General features: G+C 48.2%; 1 protein-coding gene across 1 annotated transcript in view; it reads right to left on the bottom strand.

Annotated features, from left to right (window-relative positions):
- The window catches only part of WNT5B (Wnt family member 5B), a 70623-nt gene extending 43663 nt beyond the window's left edge, over positions 1-26960 (bottom strand). Inside the window, exon 1 of the mRNA XM_035550777.2 lies at positions 26804-26960. Within this exon, the coding sequence (XP_035406670.1) occupies positions 26804-26809 (6 nt within the window). The 5' untranslated portion in view covers positions 26810-26960. The remainder of the gene's footprint in view (positions 1-26803) is intronic.
- Positions 26961-27448: the final 488 nt, after the last annotated feature.

The raw sequence follows: 27448 nt of genomic DNA, 5'->3' as shown, positions 1-27448 counted from the left end.
CGCCCCTCGGCTCGTGGCCGCGCAGGCGGGTCCCCGCGGCTCCCCGCGCCTCGCAGCTTAATTAATTAATTAATTAACTAGCACACGCTGGCGAAGCCGCTCCCCAGCGCGGGTGAGGTGCCAAGCGCGGACAAAGCCCGCGCGTGACCGCGGCAGGCTGAAGGTGTCAGGGACGCGTCGTCCCCTCTGAGGGGACGCCTGCCACCTGGGAGCCACCTGCGGCTCCCAACGGGCTGAGGGTGCCCGCTGGACAGCCCGGTAGCCCTGTGGGCATGACCGGTGCTGTGGGTGAGACGGCCGCCATCAGGGCGCCATTCTGCCACGAAACGGAGTTTGTCATCGTTGTCACCAACCCTTGATTTCCCTGGGGTTCATTCCAGCGAGAGCTGCGGCGTGCGCCTCCCGCAGATGAGGCTGCTGTGGGTTTACACCTTAAACCAAATGGGAAGCCGCAGCTCCTGTAGAGACAGCCGCCAGGTCAACCACCAGCACACCTTGCCCCTGTGTGAGTCCTGTGTGTCCGGGCCCGGGTTGGCTGCTGCTGGAAAAAAAAACTAATTTCCACAGCAAAAGCCCCACCTGGTTCAGAACCAGCACCACCTCGCTCCATCCCAGCCAGGCTGGAGGCTCTGCCACAGCACAAGCCACCAGCGAGCCTCCTCACTGGCTCCAGGTCTAGTGTAGCACTGTCTAAAGCACCATCCAGGACAGTCTGCATCTCTTGACCTCTATAGCTTCACACTAAGAAAATTATGATTATTTTTATAAAGTGTGCAAGTATGGGAATACGAACAGATTAGGATCAAAATAATGGTGGGATTATTTTAGTTCAGTGCAGGGCTTGGTTATGTTGTTGGCAGTTGCTCAGTGGCTTACCTCCTTAGTGATTAAAGTATCAAGGGGCTGTATGCACATGACCTTTTTAGGACCTAAACTGCTTTTTTTTTTTCACCCTCCCACTTCTAACACTGCTGCTACAGGTAGAGTTATGGTGTCCTTTTCAGAAACAGCTGTAGCCAATAATTTACTAGAATTAGTAATTAGCTTCTGCATGGCTCACGCCATGCACAGACATCAGAAAAGGAAGTATAGTCACTAATGGGGAAGGAGGGGTGGAAGCAACTTGACTAAGGTAATGTCCCAAATCAGCGAGTGGCCAAACAACGTCTGGTGTCCACTCTCTGCCTCCAGTTCTGCTCGCTCCTGGCATTTGGAGAAGCAAAGCCTGAAATGAGCTTTCCAGCCTAATGTAGCCCTGGAGAGGGAGAATGAGGACAGAAAAACACTATGTGCACATGGCATCTTTCTAATGTTCTCATAACAGGGTCTGCCACCCAGAGTCCCAGAAGTGCCGATGTATGAACGTAGGTTGTAGAAGAGCTCCCAGCAACAGGAACTACTCCTGCAAAATATCCCTCTCTTCAGATTCTTCAGCCATTGCAGCTTTTATTTCAGGCAACGGCTCAGCTCACAAAACAAAGACAGAGCTGACAAGAAGCGGTGCCTTGACAGTCCTGAAGGCAGATGTCTAGTCACAACAACAGGTACAGCTCGGATTGCAGCGGTACCAGCTGCTCTATCTACATCTTCACCACAACTGTCTCTGCAGTGACTCAGAGGGACCACCCATGCGGATCAAAGGCACAGGCAGGACATGGTCCTTAAGGCTGCAAATGGTATTGCCCATCACGATTTTCCATCCCTAGGGGCACCTGTCCATTAGCACACTTGAACAGACCACACCAAAGACCGATCAAATGGCAGCAGCTTTTGGTTTAGAGACCTAGACCACACTGCGCGAGAACTTGCGTTTGGGCTGTTGGCTCCCTTCCCCTTGTCTCCGTCCATTTGGATGCGGCGTGCCGGGATGACATCTCCCTCACACACCTGCCAGGAGCTCAGACAGGCAGGGGGAGGCTGCATGTGAGCGGCTGGGTGTAACTTCCACCCTGTCCCTAGTGCCAAAAACAAGCATGTTAAAGCTAATCTACCCCTGTCTCAGCTCAACTGCCTTTCTGTGACTAAGCCCCTTATAATGGTTTTACTAAAATCCCCTTTTGATGGAAAAAATCCCAGCTGGAAGTTTCGGGCAGCGGCACAATGTGCAAGTCTGCGTGTCCCTTTCCCCGGCTTCACAAAAGCCTCTAATCGAGTGGAAAATTTGCTGGAGGCCAGAGGTTTAGGCCTGCAATTATTTTTTAAGGGATTATCAGGAGAGAATGGGGGGACTTACGACCCTCCCTCTCTTTGTGTTTTGGTCTGTGCCGCTTTCAGACAGACTCAGCCAGAAACCAAACCACTGCAGCTGGATACAGAGAAACCACCACCGCTCATATCAGCAGCAAGCCTCCTCCCAGTCCTACAGCCAGACCCCAGGCTCAGAGTCCTGCTCCTGCACTGTGCACCTAACAGAAATTCTTTTTCACAGAAGCAACACTGCACACAAAAAGTTTTGTTTTTTTTTTTTAACAGCTCAAGGAAAAGCAACCGATTTCAGTTCTGCGAGCCTCGCTGAACTGAAAAAAACAAACAAAAAGAAAAAAACAACAAAGAGCAGGCAGTGATATGGTCCTCCGGACAGGCTGTAAAGGCTAGGCGTTGGCTCTGCAAACCCATTATACAGGAGGTCTTGCACAAGTTACTTAAGACAAGTTCCAAAAAAGACTTGGCACTGAAGATGCATGCACTGCAACACCCAGCCTTCCAGAGCCTTGTTCCAAGGGTGGGACCCAGGGTTTAGGGTCTTTGGTGCTTTCACAGCTGACACACAAGTCAGACACTTCAGAGGCTCCAAAACAACTTCTTGCTGGGCACTGAGCCACTTGTCAGCACACTCAGCGTGGGGCAGCCAGAGGAGAAGCACTGCCGGCTCTCCTGCCTGAGGAGCAATGTACCTTCCCGGTAGCTCTGAGCAAGTGCCTTCGCTCACACGCGATCCAAACCAATGCAATTAGGTGCTTCTCCTCTACTGTCAAATTGCTGCGCTCACACCTGTGTACAAACAAACAAAACAAACCCAGAGGAACGGTGCGCCCTGCTTTTAAACAATAGCCTAAGGAAGCAGGAGACCTGCTTTAATCCCTTCCTCTGTCTGTGGCACTCCAAACCTACACCTCCCAGAGAAGGTACTAAGCACTGGCCCTCAGGCAAGGGCCAGGAGAAAGGGCCACTCTTTATCTTTCCCCTCTAAGCCACGTTGTGGTACAGATGGTCATTTGGGATTCGTGGCAAGAAGAGTACACAAGGAAAGGAATGGCTGCAGACCATGAACATTTACTCTCAGTCTGTCCTTGTGGAAACCTTTCTGGGTGTTGTGTAAGGCAGCTGTTGAGTGAAACAGAAGCAGGTTCTGATCCCTGAGCCTTCCAACCATTTGGTTGGTACATAAGATGTTTCAGTACAAAGCTGCAGCCGCCACTGTCTCAGATCTTATCACATCCATGTGTGCTAGGTGTGCTCTGAAAATGCCTGGGGAGGCTGAGGGGCCAGGGTGTTCTCCTCCTGGATCATGATCAGACCCAAGCAGTTTTGGGCAGGCACGTAAGTACAACACTCTCAGCACCCGAGGGGCGTTAAAATAAAAAACAGACAGACAAACAAACACAGAGGAAAAGGCAAATGAGGCATTTGTGGAATTTAGATGCCCCCAGGAGCTAGGTGGTGCCTAAGCTGGGGATTTTGATTTTGCAATTTTGAATACTGCCTAAATGTCATTTGTTTTGCCTTTCTATTTTTTTTTCTTGGATGAGGTCTCTCACCTCCCTCTTGTTCTCTCTATCCACACAGATACTGTTTTTGTGAAGAGTTTCAAGATGGTAAGATAAAGAAAAAGGCTAATGGCCTAGCATTTTCAAAATTGCTCATTAAGGCTGATGTGCTTCAAGATAGTCCGTATGCGTCTAACTTTCAGAAGACAGATGAATCCACTCTTCAAGACAGCTTGACAGCTTCAACATCCAAAGATAAGGAATCCAGAATCACCAGTAGCTACTAGTATAGTATGTGACCTGTATGATTCACTAGGGTTACTAGAAAAGTAAGGTCAGGTAAGGAATCAGCTCTGGTTGCATCTTCTTACCCCAATGAATTGAACGCCAGGCATAACGCCACAAGACAGCTATCTTCTACTACTCCCTAAAACGCGAATCTTTCACCCAGCCTGCTGCTCTAAGCACCACAGGCAAGCCTTCCTCCTGGAGTTCCCAGTCTATTTATACACAGCCCGTTGTCCACGGATAACCTTGAAAAGCCCTCCTTACAGTGTCACTGACACACAGGGGACTTCCAGAGATCACTGTCCAACATCCTGCGCGGAGGCAGGATCAAGTATACTTGGATCATTCCTAAGAAAGTTTATCTCACCTGTTCCTAAAACTCTGCTGTCGAGGCACAGCCTGCAGCCCTCTACCTAACCACTTCCAGTTTCCTTCTAATAATTCTTCTCCAAGCCCACCTTAAGTCTTTCATTCTTCCTGCAGATTAAGCTCTATTTATTTATTTTTAAATGCTTTCCACAATTGACAACAGAAAAGACTTTACCACTCTTCTTCTGTTTAGGGAAGCCTCTTATGGTCTTGCACACTACTCCCTTCCCTTCTCAGCTGTCTGCTGATGCACTTCAAATGCAACATGCTTCACCTCTGTGCTGGGTCTGCCTTGCAAAGAGCCTAATTATTGTGTTACGTTACACAGGTAGATCTTTAGATATATGATAAACATGTCTGGAAACTATTACAGTCTTCCCAAATCTTTGTGGCATGCAAGACTTGAATCCAGAATCCCAACAATGTAAAGCGACTTCCTCACAGGGATGTTGCAAAGTTTTCATATATTACTATATTATTATATAAAGATGTTATAAAGACACATTTTGCCATTACAAATTGTTAAAGATTCCTACTACATGTTGGTAACTCAGTATTCCCCCTCCATCCCAGCATTCCTACTACCTTCTCTTACAGATTCCTGCAAGCCTTGCTCCTTTATCTTTCTTTTCGGTGATCTCTCATACCGCTCCCCACTAATCTAACTGCGGCAGTCTCCACAGGAATCACCAGAGACAGTATTTCTGTCCCCTGCCCAGGGGCTGCTAGTGGTTACGAGATGATGTGCTCAGTTCAGTAAAAACTGAAGATAACCAGCATGTCACATACAGCTGTTTAAAGTTGAAGGAACTTCTTTTCCTAGGGTAGCTCTATAACGTAAATGAATAGAGAAGACTGATGGGCCATGATGACTAAAACCACTGGAGTTGTACACAGCACCAAAACTGTCTTACCACGAGCATTACAGACTTTGAGCTTTACAGGCTCTTGCCATTTCTCTTACCATTATAGGATGTCCTGCAGTCCTAAAGAAGGGAGAAAAAAATTCCTTTCCAGCTCTCAGCAGCGAGGATGTGCTGACTGTCACCATGCTCTAAGGAGGTACAGCACACAGACTGGTACCTGTTTGCTGCTTGTGCTATCACCACTATTTTCAAGACACAATTGCATCTCCAGTCTCATCGCTAGTGCAGCAGAACAGAGGTACTGGGCTACCATACAGTACAGTACATACCATACAGAAGTGTTGTTGCTTACCCAGGAACTTACAACTGCACGTCTTGAACTGTGTATTGCCCTCTCATGTAGCTATGGAATGCACTAGGCATCAGCAGCAGTGGAGTGAGGTAAGTGAAGGGGCTTATGGCTTGAATTTTTCAAAGTCTAAGTGTTCAGAGATGCTAGAGTGCCACAGGAGCGTCTGGTGACTTGCACCTCTGAGGAAAAATAAGACTGTAGATTCTGCTCCAAGCTCACTGCCTGACTGCAGGGAAGTGTTGCCACCTGGCTGCACCTCAGCTGCTTCGTGCATAGATTGAGAGTACCACCATGTATCTATGAGAACTGTAAAGTTAATCTATGGAAGTTCAAAAAAAGAAAAAAAATTACTTCAGATCTCTGCAAGGAAGCCATCAGAGACAACTCAAATATAATCACCGATATCCCCGTGCCCAGGACACAACTTCAGAAAGCTGTCAGAACCTCCCAACAACTCTGGAGGAGGTCCTGGGGCATGTTCATTTCTGTTCCCCTTCCACACCATTTCCCTGAAGAATGGTCCTTGTAGAAATAAGTATTTCAAAACACAGCTTGAGTGCTGTAACTGCAGACAAATTGTGTCAGACGGGGCTTCTGTGTTGAAAGAACCGTCTATATATTCAGCTGCGTATTGTTACAAACATTTGAAGAATCTGCTTTACCCGAAAAGGAAGGACAAGTTCTTACTATTATGAAAACTGGGGGGCTTCCAGTGTTGCTAGTATGCCAGCAAGTGATCTGGAGCCAGAATAGATAATCACGGTAGAAATGATAGGAAAATCTCCAGGCATCTGAGGACCACCTACGCAACATCTGCACATGTCTCACAAACCAGGTGTTGCTCCCTGGAGCACATAATTTGGGCATGCATTCAGTGTGCCACTCCTACCACCTCCTGCCTCAGACAGGATGTCGCTCCCACCAGAACAATGTCACGCACTGCCTACAGCTACGTGCAAACCGAGGGGTGCTAACCCCAGCTCAGAGAAATCTGTCATTTACACAAGAATATGTTGTGTCAGTATAAAACTAGCCCACAGCTGGGAATCAGCAGGAACATATTTGAGGTATAACACTCACAGAGGAGGAACAGAAAGCTGCGTTGCCCACAACTGCCCAAAAGCAACCGTGGCAGTTTAAGTCAAAGACCTAAAGGAAGGCACGCAGCTGCGAGGGATCAGCCTCCACAAGAGACACAGATTTGTACTCCAGAAAACAGGCTGCAAAATACTAAATGCAAGCAGGAATTTATCCCAGCAGCAAGCTTCACACTGCGTACAGACATGCTTTCTTTGCAAAGGCAAATGCATCATCTCCATGCATCCAGCATTCACTGCAGCCCTGTGGATCCCACCATGCTTCAAGGATGGGAGAATTTCTCTCCACCACACACCAGCTGTTCTCAGGAGCCAAGGCTGAAATCCAGGCAATAGTTCCCCACTCTTGTTAAAAACAAAACAAGAAAAAACAAAACCCAATTCCTACTCAGGAGCCTGCTTCCACCACAGAATGAAAAAAAAAAAAAGTGCTTACTTTTCTTCAGGAAGAGATTACATTTCTTGTATCAGATTGAAGGTGGTTGTGAAATGGGGTTCAGCACATGGATGTAGTTCTACAGGATTTTGTTTTAATAAATAAGCATAATTCTGGGGGAAACCTCTGTCAATACAGACCCTATGGAAAATATTGCTCCTGTAGACAGAAGAGAATAGTGCTGTTTGTGTATTCAGGCACTGTATACATGAAGATATTTTAGAGGCCTCTATACTTAGCCATTGTGGTTTTCATCTTTCCCAGGCCAGAGGTAGCTGTGTAAGCATATAGTCAGCATTGGCTAAACAAGTACTTTTAAAACCATACTATTATTACCAAGTTAGTTAGAGAAGGCTTTTTTTTGTTTTGTTTTAAATGATTTCATCTTGAATTACAGATCTTACCAAAAAAAAGGGGAAGGGGGATGACACCAACAGCCTTCTAGCCCTTAAAATGAGCTGTGCTTTTTTTCAGCATCTCTTTCCGTTTAACTGCAGCCAGACCACTTCAGGTCACGAGCTCATCTGATCTCACCAGGACAGCAGTGCTGGGTCTCGCCGATACTCCCAGGAAAACCCAGGGTCCCTCAGGAAGCAATGCTGGTGACTTAGTCAGTGTAACTCTTTCCTCTGAGTCAACACTGCCCCAGTGTTTCAGCATAATGCCAGAGGGCGCTGACCTGCTCGGCGTGTTGTCTTTCAGAGGAAATAAATGGGTGCCTGACCACACTTGCGGTTATTAAAGACAACATGTCGCTTTACACAAACATTGGCATTTGGCTACGTGACCGCTCCTATGTGCATAATTGCATTTCTGCCTCCCTCCACTTTCTGTCCCAAATTGTTTCAATGGCTGCTGTGTTTCACCCAGACCCAAAGGCACTTCAGCGGTTGGAGAAGCAGTTCCAACAGAGCACAGAACTAAGAACCTGAAATTTTATTGCAGACCCCACCTTTGGTTGGCCACATAACCTTGAACACATCCCTTCTACCTTGCCCTTCTACCTGGGTTTCCCCACTTATAAAACAGGCATCGTGAGAAGAATCTCTTCTGTTAAGTGTTTTGAGAGATACTGATGGAAAACTCCATGTAAGAGAGATTAAGGATGAGTTATGTGAGATGGTACTGTTAATTAGGTACGTTGATTAAATATTCTGGGATTTTTTCCAGTAGAAAAGGCGTTAGGGAAAATAAGAGATTTCTAAAGACAGTAATGAAGTTTTCTGCATTTGATATAATTGTGACCTATGATCTTTGTATAATGCAAGAGTGTGCTGGATTACAGACCAGACTGGTATTACACCCTTTGATGTACAGGACTTCAGGGATGCCTGCACTACAAGGCAAGTAAGTACTCTAAAGGTGCTGAGCATTAGCAGCATTTTTGTCCACAGGCAACTCAGCTGCCTATAATTACCTGAAGAAAAATTCTTCCTCTTCTTCCCTAATCCCAGTGCCCCGATCACATACTACGTTTGCTCTGTGGACTAAATTTCAGAGCCACGTGACATTTACAACACACAGTCCTAAAAGCACATGAAAAATACACCTGGTTTGGGGATTTGGCACAAACTCAGCCCAGGTTCACTGAAAGGTTTGTGACCCTTCTGAGCACAGCTGGGACCAAGTTACAGTTTTGCATAATACCTTGTGGCTTGAACAGCAAGATCTGATCAAACTTGGAAGCTTTGACTGAGATGCACTTGGAGAGTTTGAGTTCAGTGCAGGCATAAACTTGGTTCAAAAACTCAGGGGCCGCAGACTGCACTGAATGGAGATCAGATGGAGTATCTGCAGTCACCTGCATTTCAAAAAGGGTCAGCCTGACGCTGGAGGTAGGGACTCCATAGCAGACCTGACCTCTACCAACAGTGAGACAGCCGCGAGCATGCCAGTAGCCTAGTTCAAACCAGGATTCACTTCCTAATTAAGTCCTCCATCATTCCCACTACCCATGTGTTGATCTGCAACTTGGAGCAGCCTTCGAGCTGGCAAACTGGATTCCCTTCAGATCAAACTGAACTGGCAAACATGCTCAAGGAGGACACCTCACACACCTCCTCCATACCCATGGGACCAGAACAGAGCCAGACCAAAACAGGAGCCCCTCACTTCACTGTGCTGCTGTGCAGTTGCCAGGTCTTTGGCACCAACCATTTCACTCTGCAGCCCTGCTCCCACTGGCCCACTCCACCTGGTAGCCTGGATGCACCCACCCAAAACTGGGGCTCAGATGCAGGAGAACCAGTGTGCAGAGGTACCCGATTGCTCAGGCTGTTTATCAGCACCCTCTGCTGGATGTTACAAAGCTTTCTTCCCTCCAGGCCAGCCATGCCAGCAGGCTACTTGGGCTAAACCAGCAAAAGGTCGGGGCGTGGAAGCAGGAGCCTACCCCGAGTGTCCCCCTGTACACAGCGCCCCGTGCAGCAGCACTGCGGGGACTACTCTGCACCGGTATATCTGCAGCAGTATAAGTCACTGTGCATCAGACACAGAGCCCAAAGACATAACAACAAAAAGGTAAACCCGGGGAGAGCCTTCGCTACCTGATTAAGTTGCTTACAGCTCGTTTCAGTCTGAATGAAACAGCTTGCTGACAAAAGGTGCTGATGGAACACCTGAAATGCATCATCCCCCAAGAGGAGGGGAACGCATAGGTTCTGCTGTCATCAAGTTTTCCACTGCGCCTCAGACCTGCAGAGGTCACCTATCCCCTGCAGCACTGGGATGGATGACAGGCAAAGAGGTAGCGGAGCCAAGTGAGTTGGTGGTTTGACATGGTGGATAATTATCATCTCAAATCTATGGTCTGGGAAAAACAACATCCTCATGTGCTGCATATCAGCCTTCAGGTGATTAGAAACTTGTGGTCACCTCTGATTCCAGCCACATTTATAGTGACCGTTTGATGCAGAGATGCTCGGGAATGCAAGGCTCTGAACTAGCGTCCACTGTCAGACAAAGGAAGGTACAACACACGATGGAGCCAGTTAAACCAACTACAGCTGGAAGACTGTCCAGGAACAGGAAGCATGATACCTTCTGAAACAGCTAGAGTAAAATTCATAAACTGTAAGAGTCTTATCCATATAAATGTCTAATCCTTTCCGAATTCTACTAAATTCTTGCTCTCAATTATTTATGTGCTGCAAGAAAAAAGTAAGTTTCACCTATGTCAGATGTTTTGTTTCAATTGAAAACCTTGTACTACGTAAAAGTACACACAGGAATGCCTGGTTTACTTCTCTGTACTTTTAAGTTTATATACCTCTGTCACGTTGCTTTTTATTACCCTTCACTCTAACTACAGATGCATAATCTTTTCAGTCTCTCCACAGCTCTAAGCATTTTCATCACCTTTTTCTGCTAAATATTTGTAGCAGAGTGACCGGAAACGAACATATGATATTTTATTTTAAAACCAAAGGCCAGGCCAGCAGAGAATCACACGTCTTGCACCCACAGAGAGCCAGCACATCCCCATGCTCAGCAGCCTTCTAGTCGCCTAGAGCCAGGGGAGCGATGGAGGAAGCAACGCCTATTACATCAGACCCTTTCACGCTGCAAAATTCACGACTGCTGGAGAGGTTCTGTACTCCAGCACCATGGCAGCCAATGTCAGCTGTGGTAATGCAAACGAAAAGGCATTAAACCCTGTTCCCCACTAGAGAACAAAGTCTCCCACTCATTCCTTCAAAAAATTTAAAGGTACTCATTTCTGAGGGACTTGTGGGGTGGGCAGATATGTTCACGGTGGTTCTCCAAAGATAGCTCAGAAATAACCTGGGAGGATCCCAGATGAAGGCTGGGTGTCTTCTTACATCTGTCTGGTTTGGGAGATGGAGTGTAAACAGTGGCACATTAGCTTAGATTAATTACAGACTGCCGGTATTTTCCTTTCATGTAGTGAACTCTGGGAACATAACACCGCTGATAATTAAATAGCGCCTTCCATCAAAAGGCTCCAAACCACCCAGCAAACCAGTCAAGCCGTTAAGGTAGGACTGCTGGAGCAGGACACACGAACACAGCACACCAGTTCAGGAAACAAACAAAAAAAAATTGACTGAAGCTACAGAAGGAATTATTATATGTTTTGCATTACGTGCACCACAGCAAGACCTGGGCAGGATTAGCAGGAGTGCCAGGAGACCTTCATTGGTCACACACAAAGTTTTATATCCCCTAAATAAGACTTTCTCCCATGACACAACACCCATTTTTTTTTTTCCATTTTCCTGGAACACCGGTTCAGTACTGATGAGGGAAATATAAAATATCTCCTGCTCTGCCTTCTGCAGCTATAGGGTTTCTTTGCAGCTTTAGTAAACAGAATATGAGCAAAGCCCTGTTTTAATTAAAGAGATGACAGCCCTCAGGTAAGTATGGGTGAGAAAATACAGAACAGGAGGTAGGTGACAACTGAGAAGAGCTCATAGCAGTGGGGTTAACCATCTGTCTTATCTCATTCCCTCCTTCCCCACACAAGCACTGCCTGTTGGTTACGTGGGACTTCACACTGGGGTCACCACCACAGCCTGCCAGTGTGGTGTAGGTACGTGGAGATGGATGACCAAACCTGCACCCTTCCCATGTGCCACATCCCAGGTGGGTTACCACCTCCCCTCTCCCTGTTCTTTTCCTCCTCTGTCCCTGCTCTTTCCAGCCCAAGACTGCTTTTCCTTCCTTCACCCCCCTCCTCATCCCCTGGCACTAAATGTCTGCAAACTGAGGAGAAGCTCATGCTTACTCCCACTGGCACAGCCGAATGAATTGCTGCTTTAAAGCCAGACCGCTCCCAAAAACTGCAACCCCGACTTGTCAGATGTTCTTTCAAAGGCACGGAAACACGAGAGCCATGCAGAAGGCAAAGGGAGAGCCGGGCTGCCAGCATCTACCCCGCTGTTTTACATTCACACTCACAATGGGCAGTGGAACTGGCGGATAGGAGCAGATGTGAGTTTCTCCTGCCCACCACATCCTTTGGCACACTGGGACCCTGCCGTTTGGGAACTCAAAATCTCCAGACTGGCTGCCCTTCGCAGGATGTTTCTTGCCCCTGTGGCAGCACTGATATACCAAAGCACCAACCAAAACCCTTCAGTGCTCCAAGAGCCACCCTCAGTCTCTCCTGCTGGAGCATCAGCAGATTTTCTGTCAGGACACAACACCCTGCCCTCGGAGCACAGCGTTATCTCTCTGTGTGCTCACACACCCTGCCCTCCACACAGGCATGCCAGCGGATTCAGCCGATGCTGCTGTCCACAGGCAGGATTCAGGGCAAAGCCACGGCTGCCTCTTCACAAACCAGACACCAAGGCCTCAGCCTGCCCACCGCTACTAGATAGCGGGTGCACACAGCCAGTTGTTGTCCTGAAGGGTTACAAGGGTAGGGAGAAGGGCTTAAGGGGGAAAGAGGGAAGGGGGCAAGCTTCATACAGGAGCAGTGCTTATTTCTGAAGGGTTAATTACACGTTATTATGGCTTAGTTAATAACCTGAGGTGGACTAGAGAGACGCAGACACCATCCAACCGGTACCTCCTCACCAAATAAACGTACCTCTCTGACACACTGCGCAGACAGGCTTACTTTCCACATAACCATTGAACAAAAACCATGAGTATTCAGCCCACACCACAGCCCGTGGTGCAGCAGGTGGAGCACACGGCCACAGGACAGCTGCTTGTGATTTCCCCCCACCACCACCAGGAAACCCTCTTCCCCCAGGCCTGCCATTCCCCGATACAGTAAGGCCTCAGAAGCCATGCAGATTTGAACAAAGCGCAAGAGATCTGAAGAGACATAAAGCTGTCAGATATCTACCATAATATCTGCTAGGACTGTTCATTTACCTACCTCCTTCCTAGGGAGCATTGGGCAGCCAAAAAAGCAGGACAGATGCAGAACCCACAACAAAACCTGAAGAGAAATATTTCTCAACTGTTCTCCCAGCACTCCTCTGTTACAGAGAGGATAAACTACACCTGGGCAGGCTCGGGTGGTAGTGGTAATCCTCTGCCCTCCCTGCTGCTCACAGCCATTAGTGCCAGATGAAGCCCATGAAGGAAAAGAGGCACTCCATCTTAGCAGAAGTCACAGAGCCAGGGACATACCCCAGAAATCCTAGCCCTCATCCTCACAACTGAATCCTCCCAGAGAAATCAGGAAGATTTTATTGTCATTAGCATGAAATGCACATCAGGGAGATGGGGTATCCCTCGCTGCAGGTCAGGACCCCAGCATGCTCGGTGCCCTACATAGGTAGAGCTGAATGGCCTTGGGCTTCAAAGCACAGCTCACACTGTAGGAATGTCCAGAGGCCCCAGTGTGCCAGGCGCTATAAAGCACAAGACAAGAGTTACTTCATCATTATCCTGCTGGATAAATATAAAACCTTATACTGAACAGTCTACTTATCTCCTATTTTAGTAAGACAGCCGTATACAGACACTGACTTTCCTCTCATTTATAACAGCATAGGCAAGAGAGAGAAAAATATATACGTCAGCCAGAGATTGATTGCCATGTGTTACACATACAGGCAGGAGCTCCTGGCTAGCTCTGGACAGACAGTGAGGGTTTCCACCTTCCTATTTGCCTGGGCAAGTCCCCAAGAGTCCCCAGCAGATTTGTGTCACCAGTGCTACGTTTGCCTTGCTGAGGGCAAATGCACCAAAGCTAGTTCAGGTGCTGGACCTGCACCTTGGTGCTTCCACACTCTGGAAGCATGGAAGAAAGACAAGCCAAAAGTCAGAACTAGAAATTGCAAATCTGAACCTTCTTTAGATGCCAAGTTGCATCTGTTCATCATGTATTTTCTTGTAGGTATGTATTTCTGACCCAACATCATCAAAAGCTCAAGACTTCACTTGTCGGTGTGCTGCCAGAGCTGGAGTCCTTCCTGATATATTTAGAGGGTTCAGCATTACACCAACTCCTCTACTCAATAAACTATGATATTTGAGCTATGATTTTTTTGTTTGTTTTAATGTGACCTATCCAAAGAAGCTCTTGGATCTTAAATCTGGTTGCTGAACAAGAAAAATATGGTTGCTCCAATGTTATTTTGTTGCTGCAATTAGCTCGTTTTTTTATTTAGAGAGCTGGTTCTGTGTCTCTTTTTCAAGGACAAGCTCCTGATCGAGACTAAAATTCTGGGTGAGACAACTGACCAATGCATCTGACCCAAGGCTGAAAATAAAAGCTGGCTTCCCACCTTAGTTTCCAAGTAAACTCCACCAAATGACGCAATGCCCCATACTGCATTTCACAGGCAGCGCGGATATATTTAGCGTGGGATGCCCCTCCCAAAGCGCAGCTTGGGGCACAACTGGCCGAGCAGAACCCAGGCAGGAAGAAAGGCAAATGAACCGCGCAAGCCATCCTCTGCACTCAGTAGCGTGACTTTTGTTTATTTGCTTTGCTAAAACAAAATAAAACAACTTTGGAAGAGGCGTTTTATTTTCAGGTCAGGCAGCAAACCCAAGAAGTGTAATTAGGCCCTGGAAATTAGCAGTTGAATTTATTTGTGCGGTTGAACGTTCTTTGTGTTTCCCACAAGAAGAGAGAACATGGGACAAGACCACCATCTACACTTGCTTCTCAAGCTTGCTGCAGGAGAAAAGGGAGTAAGGACCACATGGGCGTCACAGAAGCAGCATGCTGGGACTCCCCTTTCATAGATGTGAAACCAAGGGACAATAAACCACAGTAACAGCGATATTTAGGTGTCTGAAGAAGCACGCTGGTTGCTTTGGAACCTACAGAACTGCCTGAGGAAGATGGATTTCAGCGGTGTATAGCTGGCTAACTTGCAAGTGACTCTGCATTTCAGCAGACACCTCCCTGGAGAGATGCTTCTGGGGGTGACCACAGGGCTGTGGTGGTCTCTCCTTCTGTGGCCACAAAGACAGCTTAGCTCTAGGAAGCCCACTTTTGCCCTGAGGACCCCAAGAGGTGATCTCCTTGGGCAAATCAGGTAGCCACTAAAACATGTGAAGGTGGTCAGAGCGATAAAAGGCAGTGGCTACTCGTAAGCATCCACCAACCACTGGGATTTGGCAACAACACGTTATATATGGTGACCCCCTCCAGCCCTATGAGCTATAGGGACAGCTCTTTGCCCTCTCAAGAAGGGCTCCCAGCTGCAGTGCAGTAGCCCATGGTGTCTTCTTGACTTCTACGCTGGTAAATCTCTTGGCCTCAAACTAATCTGACACCAAATCAGACAAAATCAGACACCAAAACCTTAGCTGTAAAGGACTTTCTTTTCAAATCAGGACAATAATCTATTATTACATATTACAAATTAAACAAGGAATTAGGCCAAAACTTCACCCCAAGTTTGTGTAGACAGGAGAACCCAGTCAAGACCCTTACCCTGCAGCTTTCCCTAACATGGGTGGTTTTTCTGTAAGCCTTTGAGAACCTTTTTTTGTTTAAAGAGGGACTTTCAGTTCAGGGTTGGACTAAGCAGAGTGTGATTCATTAGGGAGACCTCAGTGCAAAACACAAAGCCATTTATCTTATTTTCTTCAGCCCCAGATGGGAGGTGGATAGGGCCAGGGAACGTTCATGGCCATGAAAAGTCTTAAATGTCTGAATGACACCACAAAGACAAAAAGATTTTTCAGAGTTGAACTGCTTCATCCTCTCCTGTGACAACTTAAGAGGTTGAGTAGAGTAGCTGTCTCCTAGATTTCCCAGTCTTTCTTTCCTTTCCCTTAAACAGTGCTCTGTTGGGGGCTCCTTCCCATGGCCTTCCTTCAGTCAACAATGGCTGAACATAGCTTTTTGCTCCTAGGACATGTTATCTCTGCCCCAGGCCAGCCTGCAAAGAAAGAAGACTGTTATTTAAAGAGGTTCAGAGAGGAACTGGGATGTGATCTTAATCACTGACCCTTGGGTATTCTAGAGCAAAGGACCACAATATGCTGAGACATGAATACCTCTCCTCTGGCAGGGAAAGTTGGGCACTTGCACTATACATGACAACGATCCAAGAGTTAACTAGGTTTAGAAATCCTTCCACATCGGTGTCCTGTTTCACAGTCGTGCAACTGAAGAGAGGAACAGTAGTTTGAAACACACAACTTGAGGAAACTTCTTTTTCTTCCCAGATTTTTAAGAAGCAGTACAAGTTTTTTTCTCTAATTTGAGATAAACACTTGTTTATGAGAACTCTTGCAAGTAATTTTTTCCCATAGATTGTTTGTGTGCACACTGCTGAAACTTTCTGATAACTGAATACACCAGAAAAACAGACATGGATTCCTATCCCAGAATGGATGAGTGCCATTCCTAGAATCAAATTTCAGATGCAAACATTTCAAGTTAAGATATCAAAAGTTAGGTCCCTTCAGTAACGTTTGCTTTAGCATGTTAACGTGGTATCTATGAGCATTTCCGTTATTAAATTCCTCCGTTAAAATATTCTCAAAGGGCACGGAAGAGTCTTCAAACACAATCAAACACCCCTGTAAATACTGGCCAAGATCACAAGAAAAGTTTAAAATGTTCACCTAGCTCATCATTGTTCCAGTGATGTAATGTTTGTAGCAGGCCCGCCAAGGCAATACACAGGGGAAGCTGCTGTGAGAACCGCTCTTTTCTCCTTCAGGAATACGTCTCCTGCTCGTTTAGACTAATTGATTTCACACACAGTTGTTTATGTGTGTGGCCTCCCCTGATTTTCTGAGCTCTCTTTGCTCCAAACAAAACAGCTTAGGGATGTAGATGGAGCCAATTGCATTTTGGAAGAGTGGAGATAACACCTCAAAGCCAAACAGAAAAAAAAAAACATTTCTTGGTTCAGAGGCTCTCTCTGGATTATGCTTTGAGGCAACTTTACAAAAGCATGCTTCTGAGGAACACCATAAAACTGCTTCAGAGACACAGCGCGCAAGAGCCCGGCAGGGAAACGTTCCCCACAGTGGTGGGAAGGGGAAAAAGTAACTTCTGAGCAGAAAGATATATGGCAGCTTGCAAGATTGCAAACAATAGACAACCAAGAAGCTGTCTCAAATTTTAAAACATCCTGATTTCATAGAGCTCGTAGCTGCACTGAGAGAGCATCAGAGTCCTACTTTGTGCATGGATTGTGTATCAGGAAACTGCACTGATCTACCAAACACTGGTTAGAAAGGAAAATTTATCTTGGGCAAGAAATCTGGATATTAATTTGAAAGCGCAAAACAGAGCAAGGAAGATTAACTGCCCTCAGCCTCTCCAGACCAGCCATGTGGACGCACTGCAGATTCAATCTGCAGTGAATTACAAGTCATCACACACAAAGTATTGAAGTAGCCAGCCAGCAAAACCAGTGGAAATACACTTTTGTGGATCTGGTCAGAGAATGGAATCTCTGTTCCCCAAGAAGGCCTGGGATTTCAACATTTGCCTTCATCCCAAAAAGAGATGAAAGGTCAAAATATTATAATATTTCATGCCATGAACAATTCCAAATGCTTTTGAATTGAAAATGCGGGGGAAAAACACAACACATTATTGATAGAAACAAAACATTCAACATGAAACGTTGATCCAAAACAAGAGATTTCAGTGTGTTGACCTGAAATTTAAACTCTTTTTTCAGGTTTCAACTTAAATATCATTTTAAGTCTGAATGTCAATTGGAAACAGAAATTATTACATTTTGAAACATCACTATGGAAAAACATGTTTTTCTTCTGGAAATTTTATTTTATACCAAAGCATGTTTTCTAATGAAAGCTTCTTTACTTTGCTTGCTCCGTATTTGTTTGTGTTGCTGCCTGGGGACTGGGCATTTGCTCCATGCATATGGAGGTCCCAGTGGGCATATTCACTCTGGGGACACACCAGGAACCAGAGGAACCTCTCAGAAGCTCAGGAAATGGCACACCTTCATCCAGACTTGTTTAGGAACATTATACTCCAAAATATTACAGAGTAATTGCAGATTTTGATTTCAAGGAAAAGGTCCATGGTGTTGGACGGGCACTGGACAAACAGAAACCCACTTCTACACACAGATGATGGGTAGGGTCTGAGGATACTCCTAGATGCCCTACAGAGCTCCACTTCTTATTCAGCATACTGGATTACAGACCACTTTCCAATGGTCTGCACTGTGAAACTTTGGAAAGGAAAAGGCAAATGGGACTCCAGAAATTACCTCTAATCATTTGTTATTTATTTAATATTAATTCTTTGCATAGAAAAACAAGGAAAAGCTCTAAAAATCCAGAACATTTCTGATGTGTTCATTCTGTCTGAAGACATCTCTAAGCATACATACAACCAACAGTGATTTCTGCCCCATGCAGAAATAACCAACCATTGTTTTCTGTGGAAATTGGGACAATAAGAGAAAGCAGTGTATCACCAACACGGGGTTGTGAAGTTTGACCAGAAAGGCACCCACACCACTAACGTCTGCTGCTTCTGACAAATGGGATGATGGGCATGAACACCAAGTCTGTACTGCGTAAAAGCCACACAGAGAGTCAATTCACAGCAACTAGTCACAGACACAGGATTTCAAATTACATGGGATCAAGACAGTCTGGAAGTGCAGCTAGAATGATGCAGAGGTGTATTGAGAGAAAGCACTACCAAGGAAAGAGTGAGAGGATCAAGTGATGAATTTAACACTGTTGGCAGTAAAAGCCAAAGGCTCCTGCCCACTTGGGCAGAGGAGCTGACAGGATAAGCAAGGCTCAGTTAGCAGGAGGTCGACAGTGCTCAGCACAGCAGCAGCATCTGCCTGAGACCAAACATGTGAAGGTGACTCTGTGGCTTTCAACATCAGACCAGCATCTGTTATGTTGATGGACCTTCTGGATGACAATCCATGACTTGGGAACGGTCACTGGTTCTGAGCTCTTGCAATCCCACAGGAATATATCCTCCTCCTGGGACTTCTCCATCCCTGGCCCAACTCCAGCATGCCCCGAAGGCAGGCATAAAAATGTCCTCTTGCACACAGGTTCAATGGATAACCCGAACAGGGGTTGGGGCCCACTGAAGATCACCACCTTTTACCAGGTGGGAGAATGAGTTACTAGACCAGCTGGGAAATAAGAGGATCATCTTCCCTGTTACATCATGGAGGTGCAGGAGCTTGTACAGGTGCCAGGCAACACTGTTTATCCCTCCATCCTGTGATGGTGAGCGGCACCTTCAATTTGTCCATCTCAGGAAGGATTGCATGAACCACAAGGTTCACCAACCCAGATCTCAAGAAGGTTTACCAAAAGTGGCAAGGAACTGACAGAGCCTTATCTCTAACACATTTAAAATACATTTCCTACTTTGGCCTTGTCCATAAGCCAAAGTTAGGCTTAACTAACAAACTAACTTTGTCTAAACATACATAACCACTTTCTTATTGCTCATAGCTGCATTTTATGCTCGACTTGAAGCGTCACCTAGCATCTATACTATGGCCTGGTCCAGACTATCAAGTTTACCCCATAAAACTTCATTAGGTCATGAAGGAAGAAGAAAAAAAAGTCCCATGCCTCTGTACACCCCAGTTAACACCATTATTCTGACAGAGATCCCAGCAAGGCCACAGCAGGAGGTGTTGTTTCTCCCATGTCACCAGTTCTGGTGCTGCTCTGCTGTGGATGGGACCTAACAAAAGCAGTCAAATTCAGACAGAGGCTGATCGGAGTCTATTGTTCCATCTAGGCAGGTCTGACCTAAAATGGTGCCATTTTCTTAGAAAATACAGAAGTTTTACATGTCTTGTAGTAAAAAAAAAAAAAAAAAAAAAAAAAAGTGGCTATTATGTGCAGCGGGTTACGATGATGTTGGAGTGCAACTGTAGTTATGCAGAAATGCAGACTCGTAGATCATCTCAGCGTGCTGTGGAGAAGACAGCCAGCTCTTGAGTCTTTCAGGATTGCGCAGGCTCCTTGGAAAGCACCAGAGATGCTGAAAGAGCCCGAGCAGCTCCAGTAAAAACTGCACATAAACAGCGCTGCACTCACCGAGCTCACCCAGCTGAAAACTTTCTTGCCATTAATAAAGAATTATTAGAAGTTCATTTTGTCCTTTGGCAAAACTCCCAAACAGCTTGTTAAGAATGGGTGGAAATGGGGAATAGTTAGAAAAACAGAGGAGAAGTCATGACAGGCAATTGGTCATAATTCACGCAAGCACTAACGCGGCGCTACCTGCGTGGCGGGCAGCGAAGTCTCCGCAGGTGGAACAACAGCTGCAGTCACACACAGGGCTGCAGATGTCAGGGAGAAACCTGGTCTGTACACACCCTGCACTTGAACAAGAAGCAACGCTCTGGTTCAAACCCTGAAGCCTCCACTACAGCAAGCAGGATGATGGGGCTACCCCATGAATATCGCCTCGATGCACGACAGTAGGATTCCAGCTAGTTTTTTAGCATCCAGAGATGGGCAGAATCAACGGTGATGACGGTCACAGGATACTCAAACCCTCCCAATTGTGGCACAGAAATGATAATGGCAACTTCTTTACTAAACAAAACCCTGGCATTCTGCCAGCTCTGATATTTACAATAATTATAGCAAATCTGGACCACAGAATATAATCGGGAAACTTCTACACTGCTCAATCTGTAAAAAGCAAAACAAAACAAAACCACCTTAACACCTTCATTTTCTTTTGCACAGTATCAATTTTTTCTGACTACAGCCAACTCTGGAGTACTTAGGAACACCTCAGAGACTAGTGAACCTGACAGCCACAAAACAACGTTTTCCGAAAAACATTCTGTTAATGAAGACATATTTGGGCTCACATGTTTTTCTTGACATTCTTTGATGTGTACCAAAGCTCAGAGAGGTTGTAACAGCTAAGCGAGGGATATTCTCAGTTTATTTGCTTTCAAACTGACTCGCACATAATAGAGGTGCTACAATGCTTTGGGACTCAGTGAAACAATGATGCTGAAACAGCCAAGAAACTGAACAGAGAACAATTGGAAGATAAATTTAGGGAGACCACTGAAATACCAGTATTGGTATGACTTTTGTTAACCCTCTGCCCTTAATGACTAAAATAAACCCCAAACACATGCTCCACCCAACCACATCCAATTGAGATCATCCACAGTCTCCACATCCAATTGAGATGGGAGAAGATTTAGAGAAAGCACATTATATTTTCCCCAAATCCTTCAAATAAATTAAAACTTAAACTGTATATATATTTTAATATTATATATATATAAATATACATATATATATATACACACACACAAAGATACAATGCTGTCTCCTTTTCTTTCCCACAGAGAAAAACTATCAAACCCTTCGTATGACCTACTGAAAGCCAAAGATTACACCCAGAACTCTTTTTTCAAGTCTCTGTATGCAACTGTGCCACAAGCTCTCTGGCCATGAACTGCTGCTCACTCTGGGATGATTTACCCCACCTGTGTATCCCTGCTAGTCACCTAAAGAGTTATCTTATCTAATTTTGTTTTTCTTAAAGCCACTCCAGAACCTGAGACAAAGCTTTGCAAAACTGACTCGCCACTTTGAGCAATCAATCCCTGACTCCTTAAGCATGCCCAAGCATCAGAAACAGCTGAGCCTCGGAAAAAAAATCGGGACCTTTGACAGCATTTCAAGTCGGATACCCCAAATCACTAGTCACTGCTGGAAACCTTGGCCTTCAATACCTTTCTTCTAAATACAAGAGCATTAAACAGAAGGCCACCGGGTTAGCTCAAAGAGTGACAGAGGAGGCCAGGATTCAAACCATCTCTCTCATGTGGTAGACCACAGCATTAACTGCACGACAACCAGGCATGCCTGGAAAAGCAGAGATCAATTAGGGGTCTCTTGCAGGGTTATGCAGGACACTAATGGTCTGATCCTGCCGTTTTCATTTAGATGAATAAGGCTGCCAGGTCAGGCCATATTTACTGTACCAAGCTCTGAAACTCTACAGAAAGTTAATTCTGCCCAGCCTGACAGAAATAGGAACGCTTCCTCTCCTCGGCTTTGCCCTCTCGCCAGCTCCTTTGAAGCAGAGGTGTACATCAGTAGGTTCCCAAACAAACTGGGACCAACGCCAGCCCAGGGAAGCCCAGTTCTGTACCAAGCAAAATAAGGGAGATGCATCCACCAGGAAGGACCGACCGACCACCCGTCTCGGTCCCGACGGGGGCCAAAAGAGGCACTGTCACTCTAGAGATGGCCACGGAGCCCTTCAGCATGCCGGGTCTCTGTTTGGGAACAACCACAGCTAGAATGAAAATGGCTGTGGGCAGCAATGGGACAAGGGGAGATTTCCCAAAGCCCACTGCAGCATCAACAGAGCAGGAAAAAGCATCTAGATATGACAGAGCAAGAGACCCTCCAGCCCCGAGGGCTCTGAGGTGCTTTCTGCACAGCCAGAATTAAAAATAAAACCAGGAGCGGGGAGGACTGGCTTGCCCAGGACCTCGAGAGAACCAGCGTCTGCTGGAGAGAGGGACTGAGCAGCAAACCGCCAGCCTGAGGCCGCCAGGAAACGCTGCAGCACGAGCCAGACCCACAGCTCAGCCACAAGAGAACAGGTCGGCTTAGGAGGGATGCAGCCGGCTGGGGAGTTAAATTTAGACAGGTAAACAGACCAAGGGGAAGAGGCAGGGTTCATCACACAGCTCCTACTGCCCGTCTTTGCCTGGCCCCAGGGAGGACACCCCAATAACCCTGCTGGGGGGCTGCAACCACAGACGGGGGCTCCTCCACATGGGCTGCCTGGACGTGCCGGTGGAGGAGCACTGCTGGCATGGATGCTGTTTCCGCAGGGAAGGTGGGCAGCCGTGCTGGGACGCGTGCACAATTGCAGCCTGAGCTGTGGAGCCACAGCCCCACAAGCTGGGTACCGACGGAGGAGAGCTGGGGCTGCACACACAGGGAAGGCACCAGAGAACACCCAAGGAGAAGCCAGGAGGCCACAGGGCTGGTGTAGTCATCCAGGTGCCAGAGCCCTGCCGAGCTACCTTTCTGAGGGAAAAAGGCATGACAGAAGAGGCTTGGCAATTGCTTGTGACACTTAATGAAAGAAGAAGGAGTTAAAGTCTTGCAAACTCAGCCAAATTTTAACTTGAGTCTTCCCGGCCCGGAGGACTCGAGGGGATACACAGCACTGCCTTCCCCAGGCTGTCTGCAGCCTCGCTGCAAGCCATCAGGCTTCACGGCATGTTTTACAGCGTCCAAGGACAAGTGAAGGATCCCCACAGAAGGGCAGGCTGCGCCGTACAATGGTCTCAGCTTGCAAAGTGCTTCTGCGAAGAAAGGCTGCGTAATTACAAGGGACACGGGAGCATCCCTACTTTGCGAAGCAGCTGTGCTGCAAAGCGGCAATCTGCTTTCAATGACCCTGTTGCTCTACCTCCCTCACAGCGGAGGAAGATTTGCGTAAGCCTCGTCGATTTGCAAGCCAAGGCTTGGAAGGGGCAGCGGATCGCAGGGCCCGGTGCCGCCCGTGGCTCTGTACGTGTGTTTCATCCAGTTATCTCTGCAGCCAGCCCCACAACTCACACGCGAGTGAAGCGTGTTTTCCAAAGAGACGGTCGGTCCTTATCTGAGGGTTTTAAGAGCTGGAGAAGCTAACGCTTCCTTTGGTAGTTTGTTCCAATGGCTGATCACTCCGCTGTTAAAAACGTTGCCTACTGCTAACGCGAACGTATATTGCTTAAATGCCAGCAACATGCTGGTTTTGTGCTGTTCTCTTCTTGAATCGAAAGCGCTCTCCAAGTACCAGCTACCTCCCACCACTGAAAGCACCCAGGTATCGCACCAAGCCACTGCTCGGCTCTTTCTGAAATGCTTCCTAGGCCCACATTTCTTAAGTCTGCCATTAGAAAGGATTGTTTCCTGCCCAGGAACAATTCCCGTGACTCCCGTCTGCACTGCCTTCAACTTTAATGGACCTGCGTTCCTTTTTCCATCAAGCTAACACCCCTTTCTCTGTAAAAATGGAAGCAAATCATGGACTGTGCAGTCTTACATGACAACATGCCTTGGCTATCCGCATCCTGATTTTAAAAGTACTGTGCTTAAAAGTCTCTCTGAAACACTCATTGTGTGTGTGTCCAATTAATTTTGAAATGATGAAATGCTTTTCACTTGAACTTTGATCAGCCATTAGGAAAAAGATCTTATGAATAGAAACAATTTATATTCATTTAGATGAGCAATCATGCAGTCTTCAGAAAAGACTGGATTCCCTGCACGCCTTGAAACCCAAGCCCAACAACTTCAGGACAAAAGACTCGAGATCTGAAGCAGTCCAGAAACACAGAGGACCACTGGGCTACAGAAAAGGACAAATAGCATTAAAGGTGACTGCACTGATTTATTTGTTGTGTAAATTTCACATTTGGTTGCTCGCTAAGAGCCCAAACTGCTGGAAACTTCAGTACACAAGAATTTCCATTTTTTCTGAAACAGTTATGTTTCTGGCCTTTGTAGAAAAAGCCTTGAAAAGACTTTTCAAGAGAGGTATGTCCTCTTGAAAAGGGGCATACCTTACTCCCTAAAAGCAATAAATCAAGAAAACCCAACTTTTCAGACCCAGCTCTTTCAAGACTTCAATTTTTTTTTTCAACTGCTCTCACGAGTTCTTGGAGACTGGGAGGGAAGGGGCTGAGAAAGAAGACTTCTTAGTGCTGGGATCCCACAGCAACGATTTCAGCTTCAACACGCCCCGAACGGAGGTGTGTTAGTTTTACGTACAATAGAGACAGAGGAAAGGACAAAAGGACTGCTTAAAGCTACCAGGAGGAGAGGTGAAACATTCCCCAAGTCACCGAATGAGCTAGGGAGGGACTCGTTTCCAAAAAGGAGGAATCTCTCACCGACACTCCTGGGCACAGAAACGCGAGTGAGGGATGGAGCCTGGGAGCACAGGAAATCCATGGCTGGGCCGCGGCCAGCTCTCCTGTCCAACTCTGCCTCCTACCCTCAGCTGGCAGTTGAGCCTCATGCTTTTCCCTTCATATATTTGGCTAATTTCTTTCAAGAAGGGAAAAAAGAGTGCTCGGGCTGGCTTTGCTGCCACACGTGGTAACTTATTCCCTACAGCATACACTAGGAGTAAAAAAAATTCCACCTGAACTCCTTCAGCGCCCAAGATTCACCTACAAATCCGTGTGCCCATGGATGGGACATTGGTTTAAGAGGAGTCTGTCCCTCGTGTGAAGAGGAGAATCCTCTTCTTTCTCTCTTGGGAAGAAGAGCGTGTACCAAATTTTGTTCTGCTTTTAAAACACGGTGCATGCGACACAAGACAGGAGCGCACCTGTGTGTTAAAACTGCCACCACGGGAAAAAGAGCTTGCTTCAGACCGCGTGCCGATGTGCCGTGGTGAATGTGGGAAGGAAGGGCAATGTGGGAAGGAAGGGCAACGCCAGGCTCAGGTGTGAGTGCTGGTGCCCCCCTGCAGACCGGAGGCCTGGGGAGAAGGACGGGGAAGACCCTCGTAACATGCACATACCAGATGGGGTAAAGGGCGCACAACAGGCAGACACAAAGAAGATGAGTGTAAAGGAAGGAGGTACCTGAGCCCAAATAAAGAGCACAGGGAAAGAGCACTTGATGTGTAGTCAGCAGAGGAGGCATTGGTGTAAAAAGGCAGTCCCCACGTGCTGGTGAAGTGTGGTAGAGCAGATTATGAGAAACGTGCAAACCACGAACGTGATGTTTCTGGCTACGAAGAAAATGAAGCAAGAACACAGATGCTGGCACACGGGTGAGCAACAGCACTGCTCTGTCATGAAAAAAAGATGAACAGGTGAGTATGTGTGTGCAGAAAGCAGAGCAAGAGTGGCGATGAACACACGCTGGAGAGTGCATGCAGGAAAGCATTAAGAGGGAGGAAAAAGTTGGATAGAGAGACGGACAGGGATGCTCAACTGGTGGCAGAGGGAAAACACGAGGTAACAAAGTGTGTCACAGCACACGACAACATGTTTGGGGAAGTTCTTCTGCCGGTACTGCTAAGGGAAGTATTGCGCCATAATTCCCAGAAAATAAAAAAAAAAGAAAACAAGTTTCACGAAACACGATGTTTGTTACGGGTACAGCGGGGATGCTCGCGCCCCGGTACCTTGGGACCACGCAGGCCGTCGCTGCTCGCCCGTGTCTCTGGGTGCACGAGCACCTTCTGCCGTGCCAGCACCCGTGCGGGTGCCACACGGCAGGTTTGGGGCGAGACCGACAGCACGGGCAGGGGGCTCGGGGGCTCGCAGGGCAGCTGGTGCCCACCCCGGGGAGAGAGCGGACCCTCACCCGCCAGCAAGGTCCGTCTTACCGGGGCAGCATCTGCCTTGCCGGAGCCTCTCCTCTCACGTCAGAGGACCACCCGCCTTCGCACGGCCGCGGCTGCCACGCCGAGGAGCATCCCTCACGCCACAGCAGCCTCCCTCGCGCCAGGGCGAGGCCCGGAGCTCCCCCCACCGCCGCACCAGCCCCGTCCCACCACGGGAACCCCTCCGAGCCCCCCGAGCACCTTCTCCCGACCCTCCAGGCCGAGCCGAGGGGCTCCCGGAGCCCCACCAGCGCCCCCGACCCGCTCCCCGCTCTCCCCTCGGCGCCCCCCGACGGCCCCGTCCCCTTCACCGGGCGCTGCGCGGAGCCGCGGCGGGGGTCGCGGGGACCACCGTGCCGGGCCCTCCTCGGAGCCCCCCGCCGCCCCCCGCCGGCCGGGGCCGCCCCCTCCCTACCTGCATGTCCCCGGGCGGCGGCGGCAGGTGGGCACGGGGCTCGGCGCCCCCCGGACACCGCGAGGGGACGCACCTGCCCCGGGGGCCGCGGCCCCGCGCCGCGCTGAGCCCCCCGCCGGCGGCTGCGGGAGGGGAGCGGGGAAGGAAGGAAGGAAGGAGGCGGAGGTGGCGGTTTCGGGAAGGGCAGGCTCCCGGTGCTGGGCTGCCGCGGCTCCGAGGGCGCCTCCCGGCCGAAGTTGGCGGCGGCGCCGAGTGCCGGGCCCGGGAGGTGCCGGCAGATCCCGGGGGCTCCGGCCGCCTCCGCTCCGCCTCCCCCCCGCCCCGCGCCCGCCCCCCGCGCCCTGCTCCCGCCCCGCCGCCGGGAGGGGGCTCGCCGGGGCCGGCCCGGGGGGCTGCTGCCGTCGGGGGGCTCCGGAGGGGTCGTTGGGGGGGGGGATCACGGAGGGAGGGGGTCGCCAAAGGGAGAGGGGACGAGGGGAGGTGGCTCGCTGCTGCTGCTGCTGCTTCCCCGAGGGTCGGCGCGGGTGGGGAAGGGGGCGAGGAGGAGCCCGGGTGCTGGTGGAGAGGCCGCTGGAGGCAGGAGGAGAGCGGATTTCGGGGGGGTCTCGGTGGGGCTGGCTCCCCACCAGCGGGTCACACCACCGG

This window comes from Cygnus atratus, chromosome 1 (assembly GCF_013377495.2).
Source record: "Cygnus atratus isolate AKBS03 ecotype Queensland, Australia chromosome 1, CAtr_DNAZoo_HiC_assembly, whole genome shotgun sequence".
In the NCBI taxonomy this organism is placed as follows: domain Eukaryota; kingdom Metazoa; phylum Chordata; class Aves; order Anseriformes; family Anatidae; genus Cygnus; species Cygnus atratus.
This window is presented reverse-complemented; position numbering and strand designations above follow the sequence as displayed.